This window comes from Indicator indicator, chromosome 16, assembly GCF_027791375.1.
Source record: "Indicator indicator isolate 239-I01 chromosome 16, UM_Iind_1.1, whole genome shotgun sequence".
Classification (NCBI taxonomy): Eukaryota; Metazoa; Chordata; class Aves; order Piciformes; family Indicatoridae; genus Indicator; species Indicator indicator.
The window spans coordinates 19,578,642-19,592,233 of record NC_072025.1 but is presented as its reverse complement, the minus strand read 5'-3'; the positions used below and the strand labels follow the sequence as shown (position 1 = coordinate 19,592,233).

Sequence of the window (13,592 nt, the reverse complement as noted above, 5' to 3'; positions counted from 1 at the left end):
CTTGGTGTCATCTGCAGACTTACTGATGATGGACTCAATCCCCTCATCCAGATCGTCAATAAAGATATTGAACAGGATGGGGCCCAGCACTGATCCCTGGGGGACACCACTAGTGACAGGCTGCCAGCTGGATGTGGCACCATTCACCACCACTCTCTGGGCTCGGCCCTCCAGCCAGTTCCTAACCCAGCACAGAGTGCTGCTGTCCAAGCCACAGGCTGCCAGCTTGGCCAGGAGTTTGCTGTGGGGGACAGTGTCAAAGGCCTTGCTGAAGTCCAGGTAGACTACATCCACAGCCTTTCCTATGTCCACCAGGCTGGTCACCTGATCATAGAAGGAGATCAGGTTGGTGAGGCAGGACCTGCCCTTCCTAAATCCATGTTGGCTGGGCCTGATCCCTTGGCCATCCTTCAGGTGTGCAGTGATTGCCCCCAAGACAATCTGCTCCATGATTTTCCCTGGCACTGAGGTCAGGCTGACAGGCCTGTAGTTCCCAGGTTCTTCTGTCCGTCCCTTCTTGTGGATGGGTGTCACATTGGCCAGTTTCCAGTCTTCTGGGACCTCTCCAGTGAGCCAGGACTGGTGGAAAATGATGGAGAGAGGCTTGGCCAGCTCATCTGCCAGCTCTTTCAGCACCCTAGGATGAATCCCATCAGGTCCCATGGACTTGTGAATATCCAAGTGACTCAACAAGTCTCGAACTAATTCCACATGGATTTCAGGAGTACAACACTGCTCCTTGACCCCATCAACCAGCTCAGGAGGCCAGTTATCCTGAAGTCCTCCTGCCTTACTGTTGAAAATGGAGGCAAAGAAGGTATTTAGAATCTCAGCCTTCTCCTCACCCTTAGTTCCAATGTTACCCTCCACGTCCAATAAAGAGTGGAGGCTCCTCTTGCCCCTCTTTTTAACATTAATATATTTATAAAAATGCTTTTTGTTGTCCTTCACGGAAGCGGCCAGTTTAATTTCTAGCTGTGCTTTTGCCTCTCTAATTTTTCTTCTACATGATCTAACAACATCCTTAAACATATCACTAGTTGCCTCCCCCCCTTTCCAAAGGCGATAAACCCTCTTTTTTTCCCTTAAATCCTTCAGGAGCTCCTTGCTCATCCAGGCCGGTCGTCTTCCCCGCCGGCTCGTCTTATGGCATGTGGGAACTGCCAGTTCCTGTGCCTTTAGGAGCTCCTGTTTGAAGTAGGTCCAACCATCCTGGACCCCTTTGTTCTAAGGGCTGTTACCCAGGGAACTTTCTGAATAAGTTGCCTGAACAACCTGAAGTTTGCCCTCCGGAAGTCCAAAGTGAGGGTTCTGTTACTGCTCCTCCCTATTTCCCTGCATATTGAAAACTCCACTATCTCATGGTCGCTGCACCCTAGACAGCCTCCAACCATCACATCTCCCACCAGCCCTCCTCTATTTGAGAACAGCAGATCAAGCAGAGCCTTACCCCTGGTAGGTTCACCTAAGAGCTGCATCAGGAAGTTGTCATCCATGCACTCTAGGAACCTTCTGGACTCTCTCCTCTCTGCTGAATTAAGTTCCCAGCAGATGTCTGGTAGGTTAAAGTCCCCCACAAGTTCAAGGTCTGATGATCTTGAGACAGCTTCCAGCTGCTTATAGAATACCTCATCGGCCTCCTCGTCCTGGTTGGGTGGTCTATAACAGACTCCAACCAGGATGTCAGTTTTGTGTGGCCTCCCTCTGATTTTAACCCACAAGCATTCAATCCTTTCATCTGCAACCTCGAGTTCTGAGGCATCAAAAGATTCCCTAATATACAGGACCACCCCTCCTCCTCTTCTCCCTTGCCTGTCTCTCCTAAAGAGCTTATAACCCCCCAGTGCGGTACTCCAATTGTGAGAATCGTCCCACCACGTTTCTGTGATGGCAACTACATCATAGTTCTCCTGGTGAACCAAGAGTTCCAGTTCCTCTTGTTTGTTGCCCATACTGCGTGCATTGGTGTACATGCACTTCAGCTGGGCTGCTGATTTCACCAGTTTGTGTGGTCCTCCCTCCTCTCCAGGGAGACTGGTTTCCACACCCACCCCCTTCAGACCTAGTTTAAAGCCCTCCCAATGAGTCCTGCCAACCCCAGTGCCAGCACCCTCTTACCCTTTCTAGATAAATTCAACCCATCTTGGTCCAGCAGGTCAGGTGCAGTAAGAGTTGCCCCGTGATCAAAGAAGCCAAAATTCCGCTGCTGGCACCATCTCCTAAGCCAACTGTTGATGGTGTGGGTTTTCCTGTTCCTCTCAGTGTACACCACAGCTGCTGAGGGAACTGAGCAGAACACCACTTGAGCTCCTGCCCCGTCAATCGATTTCCCAAGGGCCTTAAATTCCCTTTTAATCTTCCTGGTGCTGCTCTTTTCAATTTCTTCACTTCCAGCCTGGATTACCAGCAATGGGTAATAGTCAGAGGGCTGGATTAGTTTAGGTAACCTTTGGGTGATGTTCCTCACCCGGGCCCCAGGTAGGCAGCACACCTCCCTATGGGATGGGTTGGGACAACATATGGGTCCCTCTGTTCCCCTCAAGAGAGAGTCTCCAATAACTATAGCCTTTCTCTTTTTCTTTGTAGCACTGGTCCTTAAGGTTTGTGCTGCTTCGTCTTTGGCATCTCCTTGATCGGTTCCTCTGCAATCCTCTCATCCACATTGCCCTCAGCCTGCAGAGTCTCATAGTTATTGCTCAAGGGCAGCGGGGGAGGGGAAGAGGGTCGGGGTGCATTCCCTTTGCTTCCCCTGACAGGGACCCGTATCCACCCTCCACCCTCAACTGGAGGGGGTTTCAAAGCCTGTTCCCACATATCCAACTCCCTTTCACATTCTCGTATGGTCCTGAGCCTTGCTACTTCCGCTGGTCCAACCTGGCTCCTTTCTGCAGTGTTCATCTGTATCTGTGCCACCAGCTAAGATAAGACCAGATCACAAATCTTGGAGACAGGCACAAGTTTTTCTTACTCTAGAGGAACAATGGTCTAGAGATAACACCTCTCTTATGAGGAAGAGCTGAGTCTCTTTAGCTTGGAGAAGGCTCAGGGGAACCTTAGAGCTGCCTTCCAGTGCCTGAAGGGATCCTCCAGGAAGGCTGCAGAGGAACTTTTCCTTAGGGTGTCTAGAGACAGGACAAGGGGGAATGGTTTGAAGTTGAGGGAGAGCAAGGTTAGGCTGGAGCTGAGGAAGCTGTTCTTCAGTATGAGGAACAGGCTGGAATAGGCTGCCCAGGGAGGTTGTGGCTGCCTCCTGCCTGGGGATGTTGAAGCCCAGATTGGATGAGGCCTTGAGCAGCAGAGTCTAGCTGAAAGATGTCCCTGCCCAGGGCACAGAGATTGGAATAGATGATCTCTGATGTCTCTTCCAACCTGAGCCCGTCTTTGGTTCTGTGATGATTTGGTTTGGAACTCAGCTGTACCCACAAAAGATTGCAGGGTGATAGATGCAGCAAGGAATGGAACAGCACAGGGCAATGTGCTACAGAAGGGTCCTAATTAGTAGGCTGTGTAATGAGGAATCAAAAAGAATGGGGCAGGGGCTTCAAATTGGAAAAGAGTAGATTTAGATTGGATGTTAAGAACAAGTTCTTTACCATTAGGATGGTGGAACACTGCAAGAGGTTGCCCAGGGAGGTGGTTGAGGCCCCACCTCTGGAGATATTCAAGGTGAGGCTCTGGGCAACCTGATCTAGTTGAGGGTGTCCCTGTAGATGATCTCTGAGGTCTCTTCAAGCCTGAGCCATTCCATGATTCTATCTTCCTGTAAGGATGCCACATCTTCCATGTTCATGTGGTGTTGTACACTGCATATTGAAACTTCACTGGAAGAAACTGCTCCAGCACTTGGTGAAGGGTCTCTGTGGCAAACTGTTTCACAAAGCCAGCAGTCAGGACCTCTTTTGCTCTGTTTGGATTCAGAGGGCTTGAAGAGGCTGAGGATGGTTCACTGTTACCCAAACAGAATTCAAATGCTGCTGCTGTCAGCATCTGGAGCCTGTCTTGAATCTGCAATGAAGAGAGGCTGTGAAACTGTCCAACAGTACTCTGCACTGGCCTGTAGGAAAGCTTTTGTGGTTCAAGTCCTCATTTTTGAGCAAAACGGGAGATGGGTGATTGCTGCAGTTCCTGCCTATAGATCACCCTCTTCCTTCTCAGACTGGGGAACCTCAGTATGTAGGAGAACACAACTGCAACTGCAGAGTATCACCTGCCTCAGACCTGCTTCCTTGCACTGCTTGCACAGCTTTTCCCTCTTGCATTCTGTAGCTAGCAGGGGATAAAACCAGGCTCTATGACTTATTTTTCTCTCCAAGAGCAGGCACCAAACAGCTCAAGATAATGTTGGTCATAGATTCAGCTGTAACCCCTGGCACAACATACAGGAGTGAGAGTCTTCATTATCTTCTGATATTTGGTGGCCTTGGGTAGCTTGTGCAGCACTGGCATCACAAATGCCAGCTTGAAGATTTGTCCTTTTGATAGCCATTGAAGGCTTCTTTGACAGCAGTCTGTGCCAGGACATCAGTTAAGAGATATAATTCCATTCTCTCCTAATGGGATTGGAAGTTTATGGACAGGGTCCTGTGTGGGGGAGCAACTTCCTTTGCTACTGTAGTACTTGCTAAATCCAGCTGTGCATGAGAAAGGGAACAGCCACACTGCTGCATTATCATAAAAGCATCCCTTAAAAGAGTGTGTTTTCACTCTTTCAAGGTATACTGTTGAAAGATAATTAATGAGAAGAATAAGTAGGGAAGAAGGAACCATTAGTGTGAAATCCAGTGAAGGCTGCTAAAATGAAAAGAATATTAAATTCAAATCTGTTAATGCTCCTAAATGAGTTCTGCATACAGAGACATTTCTGTTACCTGGCAGAGTTTTTATTTAATTAAATGTAAAAGATTGATTATGGATATCATCTCAACTGTTTTAAAAAACAAAAGTGGTTTAGGGATTGGGTTTTTGTATTTGGTAGTGTATATTTCCAGAAAAATCTGTGTGTTGGTGCAGATAAGGGCAGAATGAAAACTCTCTGACCCTTCACACATAGTCTAACTGGATTTCAGGGTTGCTCTGAGACTTGTAAGCACCTGGGGGATATGGGTCTGGTGTATTTTGTTTAATTCCTGTTCAACCCATGGCCAGGAAAACCTGGAAGGGCTGCATGAAAGCATACTTCCATAGCTGAATCCCTTGTCAAACCGTGGCTGCATAATGGGAGGAGATGTAGCATAGCTGGAGAGGAGAACATGGGAATATCAGTGACTGATCCATGACTGCAGCCCTCTGGGCAGCACAGCAGGAAGCTGTAGGTTAACGTTTCAAAACAAAACTCTTGTCAGTGACTACAGCAGTCCCAAGTTCTTAGGTGTGCAAATAATTGATTGTGAGTGAGATACACCAAGTGTGCTGGATCTTTGACAGTTTACTCTTTGGGTTGAAGCAAGTATTCAAGTCTGAGAGTTTCACACAGATGGACACGATGCACTGGCTGGAGCTTTTGGTATCTACAGATAGATCTGATTATACACACATTAAAACCCACAGGTCTCTCTCTCTATGTGTGTATAATATAAACACATGCACATCTGGTCATTTTCTCATCACTGCTGCTATTTTCTCACAGGCTCTTCCTAAAATTCTGGATAAAGTGGCCCCTGCCTTTGTCATGAACAGCTGCAGCTTCCTGGTGGAGAAGTCCCGGGAGTCGACGGCCCGGGTGGTGGTGTGGAAGGAAATGGGTGTGCTGAGGAGCTACACCATGGAGAGCACATACTGCAGCTGCAGCCATGGACTCTACAAAGTGAGTAAAGCTTTCAAAGAAACTTGCTCCATCCTCCTCCTAATGCCTATCTCATGGGCTTGGAAGGGTAAAGCTAAGGAGGTAGTCGTTGCCTTGATGTTTGGCATTTTCTGGTTGTCTGCTTTCCCCAGACCCATGTAGCCGTGCTTCTGAGTTTCTCCTCTCTGAAATTTTCCCAAGGTCCATTGCTCTTTTACCTTCCATGCCACAAAGGTAGAGTACTTGTTCACATTCAACAGTGAAATAAAAAGAAACTCCAAACTGGAGCAGAAAGCATTTCCCTGAAGGGATGAATGTTTTTGAGATGATACAGGGCACTTAGCCTGATAAAAGCTGTCACAACATTGTGAAAACTGTGTTGGCATGGACACCTTTTAGCCTAGTTCTAAGGTAATTAACTTGAATACTGATGCACCCAGCTCTTTGGTAGAGGCTAGCAATGTGAGCATTTGTCTGGCTAAATTTAAGAGCCTGCACTGAGAATCCTGCATTTGAAATTGCCTGTTTCTGACAGCCAAAGGTAGATAATCTAGAGCTATTCTTGACAGCTGTCCAGGAGCTCAGAGATACGGCTGTGACTGATCTAGACAGACCTGAATTCCTTATCAAGTGAGATTCCAGTCTTGATAGGAAGGGCTAGGCTTGTACCAAATGCATCATAGACATCAGCCTATGAGATCTCCTGGCAGTTTTTAAGTACATAGAATGACCTCTGGTAATTGCATTTGAGTGATCATGATTCACCATTCACTCAAGTGGTGAATTCTGCCTCTTGTTTATTCCCCAAACCTGTTGCTTTCAGTGCAAAGCTTCTATATTCCACCTCGTTTCCCCCACTAGGGAGCAATCCTTATCTGTACAGCATTAATAAGCAGTTAAGGATCCTGAAAGACCCTTAAGGAAAGAGTCATTATTACAAATAACAATTAATTAATAAGACATTCAAATTATTATCTTTTGAAGCTCTATACTAATCCTTTTACCTCTCTGTAAATTGCAGCCAGGAAGTACTCAGCTGCTGTTCTAACCATGCTCTGCTATACACACATCAATTCCAGGGTGGGAAAGGCAGGAGAGAAAAACGGCAGACAGTTTAAAGAAAGAGAATATAATTGCCCTGGGCATTACATCTAACACTCCCTACTCCTGAGAAGTGCTAATGGGTTTTTAATAGGCACCAGAGGTCAAAACAGTGGTTTTGAATCTCTTTTAGACAGTGGGGAGGGGGGGGAAATCTGCCTCCACTGAAGTCAATGACAAAACTCCTGGTGATCTGCATAGAGGAGGATTGCACTGATTGCCTAGAAAACCACAGCAAGACCTAAAACCAGGGACACATCAGGTTGTATCAATATCTAATGACTCATTCCCTCTCAGCATCTGTGAGGTATTTAACCCAAATTTTCTTAATTTGTTCCATTAGATGCTTGAAATAATAGGAAGAGGACATTAAATGCCACGTTCAGATGCTGCATTTAAGCATGAGCTATCCACAGGGGCTCTGTATTATATAGTTGAGCTACCAAAAATCAGCAGAAAGACCTAACACAGATGGTTCAGGATTCTTTTGTTTGTTTTAAAGAAATCCTTTAAATTTTTTGAAATGATTGCTACATTCTTTTCTTTTTCATCACTGATCAAGACCACGGGCAAACCACTCAGGGCAAAAACAACTTGAAATGTGAGGGCTTGTGACTGGTGGCAGAATCCAATTTTCTCATGGTCCATAAGGATGTCTGCAAGCTGTAAAGTAGTTCTGAAATTTCCATTCTCAACACCCTGAAAAACTGAGTCCCTGCTGGATCATTGAGCTGTTTGTCTGAGGACATAGATCCTCTTTACATTTATTTTTTTATTTGTTCAGGATTATCATTCATCGCAAAGATGGAGGATAGGAAAATATTCCCAGGAGGGAACATTTCTTCATCATAAGGATAATTCAGACACTTTTTTGGTGGTTTCTCTGGTTCAGGCGGCTTTCAAATATTTCTGCTCATTTTTTCCAAGTGCCCAACAAAATGGACTAGAATTTCTTATGCTGACATTTATACTGGAGCTGCATCTAGATACCTAAACTCTTTCAGATTATTGATATTAATAGGCTATTTCCTCTTCCTCTCAGTGGTATTTAGAGCTGGTTCTTGCTTGCTTCTACCTGCAAGTGGATTATTTATGGTATGGGCTTAATAGGATGACTGAAGATTCCATTGGATAATACTGTTTAATGCTCAGCTTCCATCTGTAAAGCCAAGACTACTCCATGAATATATGGAAGCCCTGAAATTATTCCTGTAAACTGGAAACTAATCACTTAAAAGGCCACTTTTTTCTAGAGACTTCAACTTGAGTTCTTCCCTCTTGGACCTTCAAATTGATCTCTGTGTGTGTAAACAATATACTGAGACTAATGCTCAGACAGGAGAAGTCAGAATCCTAGATTCAGAGCTTTCTGACATTTGGATTAGCAGATTTGTGGACAGAATCAGTCTGTTAATTGCACAGGACTGATCTCCCTGTAGGTATCTATCCAGCATGTCCTCTGCACAAGCATGCCCTTATGTTTTGGATGCTGTTGTACCTTGGAAGACAGTACAAACAGCAGCTAAGATTTAAAACATTTCATTATATGCAGCAGAGGGACCTGAGCCCAGCATTATTCAGTGAATCAGTAGTCAAACTTCTAGTAGAGTGCAGCAGATCTGGATTCTGCTCTTTAGCTTTCTTCCTGCTTCTCAGTGATGAAAGTAAATCATTCAAGTATGTGCTTCACTGGCTATGAGCACAGATACAGTGCTTGGAGATGCACAAAGACACCTGATAGGGTTTGTGCAAAGGATTTAGGAAGAGCCAGAAAGCCTCACAGAGCCAGCAAGAGATCAAAATATTAACTGCATAAGCCTGGTAAATGTGTTCCCTGTCACTGTATGTAGAGGAAGGGCTGAGGTAAACCAGAACCTCTATTTTTTTCTTTTCTGATAGCCCAGAAAAGATGCTGCTAGAGTATTTCCAAGGAGTGTTCTCTCTGGGGTTTGAAATGTAGTCCTTTAAATGTAGTCATTTAAAGATAGTTTAGTGACTGAAAGAAAAAGCAGGAATTTGGTACTATTGATATGTAAATGAGGAAGAATAGTGACCCCTGCTTCCTTTAAAAGCAGTTTGACTTCAAGCGGAGAAGGGGATAGAAATGAAAGGAGGGAAGAGATGGTTTGTCTGTGTTGGATCTCCCTGCCTGTGTGATCAATGGCAAAGCACGAAGCCAACTACCCTTAATGAAGCGAAACATGAAACTAAAGAAAGTATTGATCTTATCTAAGGTGTTGTTCAATCTAAGAAGGAAGAAAAGAATGGGCATGCAGAAAATGTCCAAACTCTTTTTCCTTCTGCCTGGATTGCCCAATTCAGGCTTACAGGAGCAATGTCTCCATTTGAAAGCTGCTAAAAACAAAGCAGCTATTTTCCACAGAGAATTCTCCCTCCTGCTTCTGCAGTTTACAACTGTAGGGTCACAGAATCATAGAATAGTCTGGGTTGGAAGGGACCTTCAAAAGTCATCTAGTCCAACCCCCTCTGCAGTCAGCAGGGACATCCTCAACTAGATCAGGTTGCCCAGAGCCTCACCTTGAATATCTCCAGGGGTGGGGCCTCAACCACCTCCCTGGGCAACCTCTTGCAGTGTTCCACCACCCTCATAGTAAAGAACTTGTTCTTAACATCCAATCTAAATCTACTCTTTTCCAGTTTGAAGCCCCTGCCCCATTCTTTTTGATTCCTCATTACACAGCCTACTAATTTTGTCCCTTCTGTAGCACATTGCCCTGTGCTGTTCCATTCATTGCTGCATCTATCACCCTGCAATCTTTTGTGGGTACAGCTGAGTTCCAAACCAAATCATCACAGAACCATAGAAGGGCTCAGGTTGGAAGGGACATCAGAGATCATCTATTCCAATCTCTGTGCCCTGGGCAGGGACATCTTTCAGCTAGACTCAGCTGCTCAAGGCCTCATCCAATCTGGGCTTCAACATCCCCAGGCAGGAGGCAGCCACAACCTCCCTGGGCAGCCTATTCCAGCCTGTTCCTCATACTGAAGAACTTCTTCCTCAGATCCAGTCTAACCCTGCTCTCCCTCAACTTCAAACCATTCCCCCTTGTCCTGTCTCTAGACACCCTGAGGAAACATTCCTCTGCAGCCTTCCTGGAGGATCCCTTCAGGTACTGGAAGGCAGCTCTGAGGTCCCCCCTGGAGTCTCCTCTTCTCCAGCCTGAACACCCCCAGCTCCCTCAGCCTGTCATAACAGAGGTGTTCCAGCCCTTGGATCTTCTTTGTGTTCTCCTCTGGACTCACTCCATCAGCTCTGTGTCCTTCTTCTGCTGGGGACACCAGAACTGGAGGCAGGGTTGGAGGTGGGGACAAGGGAGAGGCAGAGCAGGGACAAGGGGCAGAATCCCCTCTCTCTGGCAATGCTCTTCTTGCTGCAGCCCAACACATATTTGTCTTCTGTGCTGCATGTGTCCAGATAAGAGGTGGAATCTCAGTACCACTGGATCTAGGTAGTGCAGCAAGTCTGAGTGCATGTGGTGCTGCAAAGGCCTTTCCTCAGCATGTTATGCCTGGCACTGACAGAAATAGATTTTAGCTTCTTGCTTTGAAGGGATTATAAGCAACAAGGAGTAACAAATGAGTTTGAAAATTATTGCAGATATCTTGACAATGCCCTTTGAAGGAGATTTTACTGGTGATATGGATCGCTTATTGAAGAAAGCCCTTGGGAGAGCAGGGGAAAAAAAAAGATTATTTTTTTTTCTGTCCACTTTAATGCTTCTAAGCCAGAGGAATTGAACTGTCTAAATTTTCTCATTGGATTTGATTAGAGAGAAAAGCCATCCCACTGCTGAGACACTAGAAGCAGCATGACCATGCAGTTCATAAGACTTTCTTGGTAGTTGTTCAAAATGTCTTTGTGGGACAAAAGTGGTGAGAGTCAGTCTAATTGGAACCTTTGATATTATTGATCCCCTTTAACCTGGCTGGCTTAAGGTGAGTGGTGGAGCAGTGATTTACCATGGAAGTGTGGCTGAACTAAAGCAATATGTCAAGGTCACAGAATCACAGGATGTTAAGGGTTGGAAGGGACCTTGAAAGATCACCAAGCCCAACCCCCCTGCCAGAGCAGGGTCATCCAGGGCAGGTCACACAGGAACACAGCCAGGTGGGTTTGGAAAGTCTCCAGAGAAGGAGACTCCACAGCCTCTCTGGGCAGCTTGCTCCAGGGCTCCAGCACCTTGATCCTAAAGAAGTGTCTCATGCTGAGGTGGAGCCTCATGTGTTCTAGCTTGTACCCCTTGTTCCTTGTCCTGTCACTGGGCACCACCACAAGGACCCTGGACACCTTCATCCTGACATCCACCCCTCAGATATTGATAGACATTGATCAGATCCCCTCTCAGTCTTCTCTTCTCCAGACTAAACAGCCCCAGGGCTCTCAGTCTTTCCTCATAGCAGAGATGTTCATCCTCATAGCTCTCTGCTGGACTCTCTCCAGCAGATCCCTCTGTCTCTTGAACTGGACACAGTGTTGGCAGTATGGTCTCAGCAAGGCAGAGTAGAGGGGCAGGAGAACCTCCCTAGTCCTGCTGGACACACTTTTCCTAATGCACTCCAGGATGCTGTTGGCCTTCTTGGCCACAAGGGCTCATTGATATCCCATGGAGAACTTGCTTCCCACTAGGACTCCAAGGTCTTTCTCCATGGAGCTGCTTTCCAGCAGGATGCCCCCTAGCCTGTACTGGTTCCTGGTGTTGTTCCTCCCCAGATGCAGGACTCTGTGCTTGTCCTTGCTGCCTGAAAGCCTTATGTCTTTCTGGTTATAGTATCACAGTATCTCAGACGTTGGAAGGGACCTCAAGAGATCATCAGGTCCAACCCCCCTGCCAGAGCAGCATCACTTAAGGTAGAAATGCATCCAGGTGGGGTTTGAAAGTCTCCAGAGAAGGAGACTCCACAACCCCCCTGGGCAGCCTGCTCCAGGGCTCTGTCACCCTCACTGTCGTGGTCCTTCCAAGACAGACTTCTGCCCAAACAGCCAAACTGTTACCAAAGTATGATTGGTCCATTAGACTGCAGCACTGTTTCTCTGTAGGGATCTGTAGGCAATGAAATATTTTCTTTGTCTTCTTTGCTATTGAAGATTGCTTCCCAAATTTCTGTGAGGAATTTCTCTGCCTGCTTTATTCATAAGCAGTTCATTGCACTTAATAGGCAGAAATTGAGTAGTTTTGATGGAGTTTGCAGGCCACATGATACTGCTGGAGCTCTCCAGTAAGATGTATATTGTGCTTGTAACTGGAAGTCTGTTGTACAAAAATCATTTTATTTTGGCCTCTTGCCACTATTCAGCTACCAACAAATGTGGTTTCATCAATATTCTTGCCATAAAGCATATTGGCTAAGCACTTGCAGAAAGAAAAGGTAAAGAAACAGGAGGTGTTCTGGGTTTTCTGGAGTATGTTTCTGCAAAATATTTGCATCATCTTTGCAGGTCTGATAGACTTTTCCTGGTTTCTCATTTCTTTTGTTCTCCAGACCTTACACTTCATACAATCATAAAATGGTTTAGGTTTGAAGGTACCTCAGAGATCATCTGCTCCAACCTTCCTGCCATGGCCAGGGACACCTCTCAACTAGACTCAGCTGCTCAAGGCTTCAACCAACCTGGCCTTCAACACCCCCAGGGAGCAGCCATCCACAGTCTCCCTGGGCAGCCTGTTCCAGAGTCTCACCACCCTCCTACTGAAGAACTTCCTAAGCTCCAGTCTAACCCTGCTCTCCCTCAGATTCAAACCATTCCCCCTTGTCCTATCTCTAGACACCCTCATGAGAAGTCCCTCTGCAGCCTTCCTGGAGGATCCCTTCAGCTATCGGAAGGCATGAGGTCTTTTCATAAGTGTGGGTAAATCTCAAAAGCATTCAGAAATTTCTTCTTTAAAAAAAAAAAGAATCTTGAAAAATGTCTTTAGCTGCCCCTCAGTGCTCTGGGGATCTGATTCAAAAGCAGATGCTGAGAATAAGAGTGAATGCTTTCCTTTCTGATAGTTTCTGCTTCCAGTTGTGATCCAAAGTATCTCAAATTGGAAGCAGCTGTAACAGCAAGACAAGTATAGGAAAAAAAACCCCAACCAGTTATCTCATAGTCGTCTAAGGACTGAAAGTTCACATTAAGGCTTTTGTTTGTTCTGTTTCCTTAAGTTGGAACCCAAGGGAAAAGTTTGCATCCTATTGGCTTTATTTTCCTGCTTCTATTATTTCTGTCAACCCCTTGCACTTGATTAATTTTCTAGGACACTTTAATTGTACCTTTAGGTACCTTTTAGGCTTTTGAACCTCATTTCATTAAACTACATGAGGATAAATGGCATTTAGAAGGTGGGGGAAGAGGAAAGAGGCTTTCAGTTTCCTTCTCCTTCAATGTGAAGACACTCCCCTATATATCTGCAGAATCAGGAGTGCTAAAGACAACATTAGCATAAAAAAATCAACAAAAGGAATACACAAAAGGCTGTAGATAGGAGGACATGGGATCTTAGGTCTCACTTTAGGACTAAGTCATACAGACAGCATTTCTCTCTCTCTCTCTCTCCTGCTTAGTCATTCGGGCTAAGAAATAGGATGCAAGTCATGGCTTGCTCTGTATCCTAACCTGGATTATGTTGGTAAAATCATGGAATCATAGAATAGTTTGGGTTGGAAGGGACCTTTAAAGGTCATCTAGTCCAACCCCCATGCAGTAGGC

General features: G+C 45.7%; 1 protein-coding gene across 1 annotated transcript in view; it reads left to right on the top strand.

Moving 5' to 3' along the window:
• Positions 1–13,592, top strand: part of AGBL1 (AGBL carboxypeptidase 1) — a 302,915-nt gene that overhangs the window by 152,947 nt on the left and 136,376 nt on the right. Inside the window, exon 21 of the mRNA XM_054387749.1 lies at positions 5,627–5,803. Within this exon, the coding sequence (XP_054243724.1) occupies positions 5,627–5,803 (177 nt within the window). The remainder of the gene's footprint in view (positions 1–5,626; positions 5,804–13,592) is intronic.